Raw genomic sequence first — 12,844 nt, forward strand, 5'->3', positions numbered from 1 at the left:
ATGCAACACTCTTACAGTGCAGCAGTACATCAATGATATTCTATACCCTGTCTTGTTGCCCTTTACGGAAAGCCATCCTGGGCTTACATTTCAGCAAGATAAAGCCCACCTGCACACGACAAGAATTTCTGCTGCTTGTCTTCATACTTTCTACACCCTATATTGGTGAGCAAGGTTGCTGGATCTTCCTCCTTCCCCCCTCCCCTCCCTCCAACAGAGAATGTTTGAAGGCAGGAATCTCCTACCAACTCAGAGCTTTGACAATCTAGTATGCCAATGGAATAGAATTTGGTGCAATATCCCCCAATAGGACACACAACAAGTCTACCAATCAATGCCAAGTTGAATAACAGCTTGCATAAAGGTCAGAGGTGGACCAGTAGGTTACTGACGTGCTCAATATGTAAAGCTCTTTCTCTTGAATAAATCAACCCATTTTTTTTGAAACTGTAATCATGCTTTTGTACGTGCATGCATATCGCATCTACAGAATTTCATCCCATTCGAATAATTCATTCATGGCGTGTCTTCTCCTTTTTTTAAATGTATTTGTTGATTACCATGACACAACTGATGGTGAGGACAGTGAAGATAAGCAGATTTGCACCAAAGAGAGGAATAAAGAAAGCAATATGACCAATTTCCACTTTGGAATATTTTAAGGTAATTAAACAAAAAGCCTGGACATTGTGTTTATATCAAAATTCACATTAGATATTCGTACAGATATGTAATGATTATAGAGTTAAAAGTTCAGTTTACAAGGTGGGCTGAGACCAGAAAGTCATCACAGTTGCACTAGCCAGAAGAGATTACTTATATAAACCACCAGAAAACTCTATTAAAAAATAAAAAAAAAATTCCACCCTGCTACTTGTGAATGCACATTTAGCACATTATAACACCCAATAATTATATTCAGTCAATTATAACAGTAAACCTGCCAATAATTATTGCTCCATATCAACATTAACTACTTATTACTCACGACAGTACATAACCAACACAAAACAATTTAATTATAAAAGCACATCATGTTTTGCACAAAAAAATTGATTGATATGAGGCTTTTGTTCTTCCAAATCTACATTAATCTGCTACAGTATTTCAGTGTCATCATTCAAAATGAACAAAAGTAAGTTCTCATTTATTACTAACCATTTTTACACAAAACATGGTTTTATGAGAGCTTAACATACGTATACTGCACACTTGCTTTCTGTATCCCAACTTACTTTGACTGCGCAGCAAACTGCATGGCAGCATAAATAGCTGCCTCCACTTCCACAGTGTCATGCGAATCAAGGCTGCGGCGTATACTGTGGTGAACTTGTTGTCGTTCTGGGATGATGCCTGCCACACTGCCAAGCGTTCGCAACGTCAGCGCTCGTGCAACCTGTAAGTAGGTGATTATAGATGTTTCAATAGCTTATCCAGAGATTAAACTTGAAATCTGCTGGATCAGTAGGATGACAATTCACTGGCCGATCATTTTTACCACTTTGATACAAGATAAAATTTATACTTTTCTGTTTTCCAGAGCTTCAATTTACTCCTACCTCTTTAATGGCACAATTAGTAAGTTTGGGAGGCAGGCTAGATGCCAATAGACCACATTGGAACAAGTGAGAGATGATGTTATTGAAGTATCGTCACAATCCTAATGTCAGCTGTTTGTGAATATGTGTGTGTGTGTGTGTGTGTGTGTGTGTGTGTGTGTGTGTGCGCGTGAGCGCGTGTGCACATGCCTGCTTGTTTTAGGGGTGAAGTGTATGTTTTACAAAAGATGTTTACACTAATAAACAGTGATATAAGCTGTGACAAGGTTTTAAAATAGAAACAAATGAAATTGTACACTACCTTTTATAAATCCAATCCTCCATCACAAAAAAGAAAACAATGCAATGAGACAGCAGTCCATTGCCTTCCAAATTACTTGTTCCCCCCCCTCCCCCATATGACATATTAAGCAATTCACATCCACTACAGCTAGCATACAGAACTTACTGGGTCATTTGAGTGTATGACACTGTAGATTCGTCGAACAAATTCATCAACATTTAGTATCTTGTCAAGATGCTTCTCACTCTGCTGGCAGACTTGCAGCACCCACACACGGAGAAAGTTGTTCCTGAAAAAAGTTACATGGCAAATGAATTACAACATTGATCTTTGATAATACGGTATACTGTAGTATAGTATAGGACATGGGTAAGGGAAAACTCTACATGTGGTTTAAGTAAAAGGGTATTCTGAAAATTGCTTGCATCTTACCCACTTTATGTGGAATTGAGAGATTTGTGCCTAAAGTTTCAGCTATACTGAAAAATTTCCTTCAATAGATAAAACATAAATCTTTTGTCTTAGGTCAGAGGTGTTCAGCTAGAACTCACAACTGACAGCTGTAGATGACATCGTGGTCTATGACAGAAATTTTAAGACAGCAACAGCTTTCACAGTGAAGACTCAAACTCAAACACGTTTAACATTCATTCATTCTCTACAATCCACTTTCAAAATACATAGTTTTCCACTGTTTCTTGTCTATTGATGTTGTCAGCCATGTTCTACTCATATAATGAGTTTAACAATAATGACAGGATCAGGTAGTGACTGAGGGAGAAGCTGAGAACACTCTTAGTAGAGACTGGGCTTATGACACAGATGGCGACGTGGGCAGTCAGTCCGAGGTCTTTTCTTTGTCACTTCTTTCAGTTCTGGCAATGTTTGTTACCAAGAAAAACGCCAAATTGCACCATGGTTTGCTGTCATAATACAAATATCTTTGTTGGGCATTAACTGCTTGAGTTGTTAAGGGAAACTACTAATATCTGCAGCATAAGATACCAAGAAATTGAAGGAGAATCAGCAAGCTCTACTTCTTTTCTCTTCTTTTTTTGTGCCTTTCTCATGCATCTGAGAAGGGTCAGCATGATCAATTTAAGGAACGGCCATATTCCCTTCCTGACACCATGTTGTATGCTGTATCCCCCCCCCCCCCCCCCCCCCCACCTTGCCCTGGGGCAGAAAGTATGTACCCCAACTGCCTGTGTGTAGCATTATTTATGTGAAAGTTGTTTACAAAAGATTTCTTAATATTTGTGAACCATGTAACTGAGGCAGAATGTGGGTACCTGCATAGTCTTCACCTAGGCTGCTTGGTTGGTTTAAAGGTGGGAGAAGGGACCAAATTACGAGGTCATCGGTCCCTTTTTCTTAATAAAACAATGCCACAAGTGTGATAATAAAACGGACAAAACATATAGCACAAAATGGAAAGAAAGGAAAAGCCACAAGAATGAAGGGAAGGCAACAAACACTAAAAGGAACAAAAGAGGACAAGAAAACAACAGAGAGATGCTATAAACAGAAGAGAGTAACACATGAAAGCAAATTACAGTGGCTGGCCACCACGAGAACAAAGAGGGAAAGCCAGTCACTCTGCAACACATTAAAACCTCCACCCTAAAAGCATTAGGGTGGAGGACACAGAAGGACAAAGGACATGCGCTAAAAACTAAATAGAAGTATAAAACCCACTCTCACGGGTAAAACGTAAAACTAAAGCTGCTGTGGAGGCATTGTCACCCAACACCAAAGGCAGGATGCTGGGAAAGTTAAAAGTCTGCTTCAAAGCAGCTAAAAGTGCGCAGTCCAGCAAGAGGTGGACGACTTTCATTTGGAAGTCACAGCGACACGAGGCGGGTCCTTGCAACGGAGTAGGTAACCATGCGTTAGCCACGTATGGCCAATGCAGAGCCGACAGAGGACAACTGATTCCCTGCAAGTGGCCTGCATGGAAGACTTCCAAACATTAATAGTGTCCTTAATGACACACAGTTTGTTGTGTGTCCTGTTACGCCATTCCGTCTCCCAAAGCCGGAAAACCCTGCGGTGTAAGACAGAAGGCAGGTCAGCTTCGGAGATGCCTATCTCCAGAAGCGGTTTCTGCTTCGCCTGTTTGGCCAGCCAGTCGGCAAGTTCGTTGCCGGGGATTCTGACGTGACACCACGGAACGGCAGGACTGTTCCAGGGCATTGATGGACTCCTGAATGGACGCCACAAGAGGGTGGCGAGGGTAGCACTGGTCTATAGATTGTAGGCTGCTCAGTGAATCAGTACACAGGGAAAATGATTCACCAGGACATGAGCGGATGTACTCAAGAGCACGAGATATGGCTGCCAGCTCTGCAGTGAAAATACTGCAGCCAACTGGCAAGGAGTGCTGCTCAATATGTCCTCCATGAACATATGCAAAGCCTACGTGATCATCAGCCATTGAGCGGTCAGTGTAAACTGCTTCAGAGCGGTCAAAAATCAGGAGGAAGTGACACCAGAGAGTGGTGGGGTTAACCGAGTCCTTAGGGCAATGCAAAAGGTCCAGACGAAGCTGCAGCCGAGGCATACACCATGGGGGCGTACGTGAACAGACCGCAAGAAGAGTTGGTAAAGAGAAGGATTCCAGTTCAGAGAGTAGGGACCGCAAGCGAACTGCAATTGTTAGCCCCTATCTGGGCCGCCGAAGCAGGAGATGGACTGTCGCAGGTGGGAAAAGGAGATGGTAATTCGGATGCTCAGGGGAACTATGAATGTGTGCTGCGTTAACTGACGAGTAGTTGCGCATGTCTGATCTGCAGTGGAGGGACACCAGCTTCCACCAGTACGCTGATCACCGGACTCTTCCTAAAAGCTCCTGTCGCTAATCGAATCCCACAGTGGTGCACAGGGTCGAGTAAATAACAATGCTGGAGGCGCTGCCGAACCATAAACCACACTCCCAAAGTCAACTTGGGATTGGGTAGAGCTGCAGCAGCGTACAGCAATCTGCACCACAATTGGTGTTACTCAGACAATGGAGGGTATTGAGGTGCTGCCAGCACTTCTGCTTAAGCTGACAAAGATGAGGGAGCCAAGTCAATCAAGTGTCAAAAACCAGTCCTAGGAATTGATATGTCTCCACCACAGTGAGTGGATTGTCATTGAGGTACAGTGTGGGTTCCGGATGAATGGTACAATGCCGACAAAGACCATGACACATGACTTTACAGCTGAAAACTGGAAGCTGTGGGCTAGATCCCATGACTGCTCCTTGTGGATGGCTTCCTTGGGACGATGCTCAGCAACAACAGTACTGGAGCAGCAGTACGAAATGCAGAAGTCATCTGCATACAGAGAAGGTGAGATGGAGGGCTCGACAGCTGCTGCTAGACCGTTAATGGCTACTCAAAATAGAGGGAGACTCAATACAGAGCCCTGCAGGACTCCATTCTCTTTGATATGGATGGAACTATGGGAGTCATCAACATGGACATGGAAAGTTTGGAGTGACAGGAAGTTTTGGATAAAAATCGGGAGTGCTCCCTGAAGACCCCACTTATACAATGTGGCAAGCATATGAAGTCGCCCAGTCATGTCGTATGCTTTACATAAGTCAAAAAAAGACTGCAATCAGGTGTTGCCGTCTGGAAAAGGCTGTTCGGATGCAGACTCGATAGACCCAAGATTATCAGTGGTAGAGCAACCCTGGCAGAAGCCTCCCTGACATGGAGCCAGCAAGCCATATGGCTCCAGGACCCAACCCAACCGCTGACATACCATACGTTTCAGCAGCTTACAAAGAATGTAGGTGAGGCTGATGAGCCAATAGATATCCACATCAAGCGGGTTTTTACCGGGTTTCAGCGCCAGAATGATGGTGCTCTCCTGCCATTGCTATGGAAAGATGACATCGCACCAGATCCGGTTGAAGATGACGAGAAGATGTCGCTTGTAGTCAGATGAGAGATGTTTAATCATCTGGCTGTGGATACGATCAGGCCCAGGAGCTGTGTCGGGGCAATGTACAAGGGCACTGAGGAGCTCCCACTCTGTAAGTAGGGCATTATAGGATTCACTGCAGCGTGTAGTGAATGAGAGGACGTTCCCTTCCAGCCACTGTTTGAGTGTGCGAAAGGCTGGGGGGTAATTCTCCGATGCAGAGGCTCGAGCAAAGTGCTTGGCAATCAGATTTGCATTGGTAGATAATTCGCCATTTATGGTAACTCCGGGGACAGCTGTTGGGGCCTGGTACTCGAAAAGAAGTTTGATCTTTGCCCAGACTTGAGAAGGTGATGTGTGGCACCCATTGGTGGAGACGTATCTCTCCCAACACTCCTCCTTCCATTGTTTGATAAGGCAGCTGTTTTAAAGGCTACGAGGTGCTCCAGGGAAGTGTGCCACTTGTGCCACTGTATAGCTCGCCGACAATCCTTAATTGCTTCAGCGACTTCCGGCAACCACCAAGGGACTGCCTTATGCCTCGGGCACCCTAAAGAGCAAGGGATCACGTTTCTGCTGTAGAAACAATTGTGCTACTCACCTGCTAAACTATCACATCGATGTTATCGTGTGGGTAGGTTTAGCGGTGACAGCAGAGGTGAAAGTTCCCCAGTCTGCCTTGTTCAAAGCCCATCTGGGCAGGAGTCCGTGTGCCTGATGCTGGGGCAGTGACAAGAAGATGGGGAACTGGTCACTACCACACAGATTGTCATGTGCTCTCCAGTGGATAGATGGGAGAAGTCCTGGGCTACAAATTGATAAGTCAATGGCCGAGTAACTACCATGAGCCACACTGAAATGTGTGGTAGCCCCAGTATTTAAGAGGTAGAGGTCAAATTGTGACAGTAAAGTTTCGACATCTCTGCCTCGGCTAGTAAGAAAGGGACCACCCCACAAGGGGATATGGGATTAAAATCTCCCAGAAGTGGGAAAAGTTTAGGGAGTTGGTCAATCAGTGCAGCTAATACATTCAGGGGTACTGCACCATCTGGAGGAAGACATACATTGCAGACAGTTATTCCCTGCATCATCCTTATTCTAACAGCCACAGCTTCAAGATGGGTTTGAAGGGGCACATGCTGACGACACACCGAGTTTAGGACATAAACGCAAACTCCACCTGGCACTTGATTATAGTCGCTACGATTCCTGTAATATCCCTTATAGCCACAGAGGGCAGGGGTCCGCATTGTTGGGAACCAGGTTTCCTGGTGGGCAATGCAGATAGCACATGTAAAGCTTAACAGTTGTCGTAGCTCAGCCAGGCAGTGGAAAAAACTGCCGCAATTCCACTGGAGGATGACATCGTGAGACTGGGAAGGCATGGAACATTCAATGGAGCAGTTTATGCCTCAGAGTTAACTGCTGCCACCGATTTATTGCCTGAGCAGTCTATATCCATTGTATCTGAGAGTCTGGTGAGATCTAGGTCCTCAGCAGACGCCAAAATCTCCACTCCATCCTCAGTCGCAGAGTTTGTAGGTAGCGTTGGTGGGGGTGCCCCTTCCTAGCGAGAGAAATCGAAGAAGACTTACCTTTCTCCAGCTTAGAAGTGGGGATGGACGTCCCCAATGCCCAATGGTTGGGGGGGGGGGGGGGGGGGGGGCTCCTGAAGTAGGTAGCACAGGAGCAACAGGGAGGGAAATGCCCCCCACCATCAAGGGGGCAGGTGTAGTCTTCCGGCTCTGAGAGGTGGCCGGGTTGGCGGTGTAAGACAATGTCATACGCAAAGGATACAGGCATTCAAATTTTCTCTTAGCCTCAGGGTAGATCAGTCGGTCGAGGGTCTTGTACTCCATGATTTTCCTTTCTTTCTGGAGAATCCTGCAGTCAGGCTAGAAAGGCGGATTGTGCCCTCCACAGTTGACACAGATGGGAGAGGGGCACATGGAGTATTGGGATGTGATGGGTGTCCGCAATCTCAGCATGTGATGTTGGAAGTACAGCAGGATGACATATGGCTGAACTTCCTGCATTTAAAGCACTGCATGGGGGGAGGGATATAGGGCTTTAAATCACACCGGTAGACCATCACCTTGACCTTCTCAGGCAATGTAACACCCTCAAAGGCCAAGATGAAGGCAATGGTGGCAACCTGGTTATGCTTCAGACCCTGCTGGACACACTGGATGAAATGCACACCTCGCCACTCTAAATTGGTGCACAGCTCATCATTGGACTGCAAAAGAAGCTCTGTGAAATATGATACCCTGGACCATATTTAAGCTCTTATGGGGTGTGATGGTTACCGAAACATCCCCCAGCTTGTACCAAGCGAGAAACTCCCGTGACTGGGCAGAGGATGTTATTTTGATCAAGACTGACCCAGATCTCATTTTGGACAAGTCCTCCACCTCCCCTAACTTGTCCTCTAATTGCTCAACAAAAAACTGAGGTCTCATTTTTATGAAAGATTCCCATCGGCTCTCGAACATACAAGGTACTGGGGAGAATAAGATCTGCTGCCATCCTTAGGCTGACGTTCCTCCCATTGTGTGGCCAGGGAGGGGAACGATTTGGGGCCGTACTTCTGTGTATTGAATTGAGCTCATGATTACTTAGAGACTGCTGGTGTTTCACCACCAACGAGAGATGATGGACTACCACTCTGACCAGGGGCCCTCCCCACGGGCGCCACCCAGCCGCAGCATGGCCACCTGGCAAGGTGGCCATTGCCGGGAGTCCCAATGCCCCAAGGGAATAGGCAAAACTACTCCATGGTATACATGGGGAGTTAACAGCACAAGCATCAGCAGAGTGATTCCTTTGTGGTCAGGGGGCTACAACCAACAGGGTACAGAGTGCAGAGGATGCCTGTCCTCCAACAGGTATATGCCATCTCTAGATCAAAAAATGTAGCTACCATTTGGCGTTTCCTGAGAAAATTGTTCATGGTTTAAGTGGAGACAGCAACAAGATGGTCAACTGCAGAATGATGCTTTCGGAAACTGCATTAGGCAGTTGTTAAAAGGTTTCGGGACTCCAGCCACCAGCCTAAATGGCAATTTACCATACACTCAAACCCTTACAAACACTACTCATAAGAGACACTGGGCAACAGCTGGAGGGGAGAAGTTTGTCCTTTCCAGGTTTTGAAACAGGAATGATGATAGCCCCCTGCCATCTTCGGAGAAAGGTACTGTCAGTCCCAATTCGATTAGAAAGGCAAAGGAGGCAACGCAGAGTAGGGCATGATAAATGCAGCAACATATGGACGTGGATGCAATCCAGTACTGAGGTGGAAGAATGAGACAAACAGAGTTCATGTTGAAGTTCCCATATAGAAAAAACGGTATTATAGCTTTCGCTATTTTGAGATAGAAAGCAAGAGGTCACACTACTGCTGCTTGTTTCTTCGGGAGAAATGCTGGTGGGTAATTAGAAGAGCTCGAAATCTCAGTGACGTGTTGACCCAATGAGTTAGAAACTGCAACTGGGCCCACTAAGGTATCTTGCGCAACAGTTAGCCCATAGACCGGGGAAAAACTAGACGTGCCGGATAACCGTCAAATTTGACTCCTAACTACAGTTGAGGGAGTGAAGGTGTTAAAGGAGCTGCTAAAGAAATCCCAGCCTTCTTGCTATCATGTATGATGTGACGGCATTGCACACATAAATGCTTACAGCGGATACAGTTGGCCAATGCAGGATGATGGTGGAAAACGTGAAGAGCATGTCTCCACTCCCATACTGCGTCATGGCACACCTCATTCCAACAAGGAACTTGGGGGAGCCGTGTAAAACGGAAGAAACAAGGTATTGAACATTCCACAGCTGTAAGAATAACTTCCATAACATGAGTGACCTCAGCGTCGATGCTAGGAAATGGACAGTCATCAAATGTTGCTAGAGAGGAGAGAAGTGTCCAATCGGCTTGGGAAAACTTCCAGCCTCTTGGGTACATAGACGGCAGTTGTGGGTGTAATCGAAGGACACATGGAAAATGGTCACTCGAGTGAGTATCAGCAAGAGTGAACCATTCAAAGTGCCAAGCTAGCCGAACAGTACCGACCGTAAGGTCCAAGTGAGAGTAGGTTGACATGGAGGCAGACAAAAATGTAGATTCCACAGTGTTGAGGCAAACAAGATCCGCTTGGTGGAAGAGGTCAATCAATAAGGAGATCCCCAAAGTGGGTGGTGCGCACTGAAGTCTTCAACCAGCAAATACGAGGGTAGGAGCTGACCCAGGAGATGAAGGAGATCGGCTCTTGCCATTAGTGTGGACGATGGAATGTATATGCTACAAAGAGAGAAGGTGTATCCAGAGAAGGAAAGATGTAAAGCGACAAGAAGACAGGAGCTGTGAAAGGGGATTGGATGATAATGGATAGTATTGTGGAGAAGAATTGTAAGTCCCCCGTGTGCCGGAATGTCAGCAACACAGAGGAGATCAAACTGGACTGTTTGGAAATGAGAGAAGACAAAGTGATCATGGGAATGTCGCTTTGTTTCCTGAAGACAGATGGTGGCTGGGGAGTAGGGTCATCAGAGGATCGACAGATTGGAGTGAATTCTGCAGACATTGCAATGGATAATTGACATAGGGTGGACAAAAAAGGGAAAAATCTCACTACTGTTGCCATCAACTCAGCGACCGCTGAGAGCCAGTGGCTGATGGTGTGGAATGGCATTCAGCCAGAGGCAGAAGATCCCGATCCATAGGTTGTTCGGGGGCAGCTCCTGCTGCCAGTGATCAGCTGGTTGATCAGCCGCCAGTGATGCGTCTCAGCGACATGGAAGATGGCCAAGGGTGGCTACTGCTGAGTGGCGCTGTAGAAGAGACATGCCGTGGTGGAGAAGGAGAGGAACTGTGTTTCTTATGAGCCTTTTTGCAAACATGATGAGTTGAGGGTTGTGAGGTCTGGGGATGTAGAAAATCTTCACGAGTAGGCTCATTTTTGGAAGTCCGGATGTCCAATTTTGGGGCCCGTGATTTAGCAGGAGTGATGAAGGTTGAACCTTAGAGTGAGCAGGTGAAAGTGGGGAGGCTGAACGGGTTATCTTTGGGCTGGCCGATCTGACAACCGTGGCGCTAAAGGTGAGATTGCCAGTTTGCGTGGCCGCCACCTCAGTAACGGCGAACTGAAATTATCTCATAGCTCGCTTTAATGTCCGATGGAAGTTGAACTCTGACAAATGTCAATAAGAGAGTGCAGGTCAGTGCCAATTCCTTTACAACCCTTTTCATTACTCGATGTACGGCCATTACTCCCTGATCAGACAAGTAATTTTGGATCTCCTCCTTTGATAAAGTGTCGAGTGATCCTGTATAAACCACACCACATGATGAGTTTAAAGTACAGTGCGCTTCCCCACTGACGGGGAAGGTGTGTTGCACTGTAGATCAAAGCAATTTATGTGCCTGGAGGGCACTGTCTATTTCTAAAGACAAGGTGCCATTTCATAACGCGGAACAAGACTTTACAGGACCTGCAACTGCATCAACAGCTTTCCAAATAATGAAAGGGTTTACTGTTGAGAAGTCTCGACCTTCGCCAGACCGAGAAACAATTAGGAACTTTGGCACTGATGGAAGAATTTTCTGTGGCTGAGTCTCATCAAGCTTTCTCTTGTGGGCAGAAGGTACCAGCTCAGGTAATCACCCCTGCCTGGGCCTGGCCTTTACCAGGGGGTATGTACGCCTCCTACTTGTCTACCCGGGGTGAGGAATTATGCATTATCCTGTCACCGGCTACCCGTGGGGAAGCGTGGGTAAGCACTAAGACACACACAGGGGGGAAAGAAGGAAAAGGGAGGAACAAAGAAAAGGGAAAAAGAGAAGAATTCTCAAACACCGCAGCAGAGAGGGAGCTACTGAGAAGAAGCAAGGAAAGAGGAGACATACTGTACACCATAGAGATAAATGAAGAGAAACCACTCCATTCATACACAAGCATCTGTCTCTGGAGGTAGGTGCAACAACTAACTCCCAAAGAGAGGGCGCAGGTGATGTGGCGGAGATGGGGGCGGGAGTATCTAGGGGAGGAGGGGGGGGGGGGGGAATGTGGAATGGGAAGGTACGCAACCTGCAAAGAAAAGAGAGCTGCACAAGCTTGGGGTCCCGTGCTCGGCACACACATATCCACAAAAGAGCTGTGGACGCCTGGGGGAGGGGGGCAGGAGGATTGATTGATTGATTGATTGGTTGATTTTTATTGTTGTAGAGGCCTCAGAGATCATCTGAGGCATTACAATAGTCAATATTACATAGTATAAATGTTACACAAATAATTACAAAAACAAGAAAAATATTACACTATATAAATATTACACAAATAATTATGGTACCTTCACACAAAAACAAAACAGAGAAACTTCTGGTACAAATTGATATTGCATAGTAAATTTAGCCAATTACAGACTTACTCATATATAGAAGCATATAAAAACTGATCACAAAATGCAGTTATACCATATTATTTGCCTCCCTTAAAAATTCATCAGTTTCATAAGTGCTGAGGTCAAGAAGAAAGTCTTTTACTTTTTTTTTAATTTGTTGTATTGGAAGATCCCTGATATGTTGGGGTATGGCATTAAAAAAATTATGGACTTGTATAAGAAGCACTTTTGTGTTTTTTTTTTATAGTTACATCGAAAAGAAACTAGGTCCTGCTTGTTTCTTGAGATATAATTATGTCGCATGTCATATTGTTGATAACTCGGATAGTTTTCCTTAATATGCATTACACACTGTAGTATAAATATTGGTGGCAGGGTCATAATCTGTAATTTTTTAAAGCTTGGCCTACAGTGAGCTCTGGGCGCTAAGCTACATATCAGTCTTATTGCCTTCTTTTGTAGTTTGAAGACACTAGCTCCCTTGCTTTGATGTCCCCACAGTTTTGTAGCATAGGAAATGTGACTGTGTATTAAAGCAAAATAAACCACTTTAAGTACTAGCACGTGTACTCAAAGACACAGCTTTTTTAGAGCAAATATTCCTTTGCTAATGCTGCTTCCCACTTTTCCTATATGGCTACTGCAAGATAATTTTGAATCAACTGAGATTCCAAGGAAATTAACAGCA

At 45.4% G+C, this 12,844-nt stretch overlaps 1 protein-coding gene across 1 annotated transcript in view; it reads right to left on the reverse strand.

Moving 5' to 3' along the window:
- LOC126266594 (integrator complex subunit 7) overlaps positions 1-12,844 on the reverse strand; it is a 156,878-nt gene that overhangs the window by 128,885 nt on the left and 15,149 nt on the right. Inside the window, 2 exon segments of the mRNA XM_049970909.1 lie at positions 1,236-1,396; positions 2,008-2,131. Coding sequence (XP_049826866.1) covers positions 1,236-1,396; positions 2,008-2,131 — 285 coding nt within the window.

The sequence above is a fragment of the Schistocerca gregaria genome, chromosome 4, assembly GCF_023897955.1.
Source record: "Schistocerca gregaria isolate iqSchGreg1 chromosome 4, iqSchGreg1.2, whole genome shotgun sequence".
Classification (NCBI taxonomy): domain Eukaryota; kingdom Metazoa; phylum Arthropoda; class Insecta; order Orthoptera; family Acrididae; genus Schistocerca; species Schistocerca gregaria.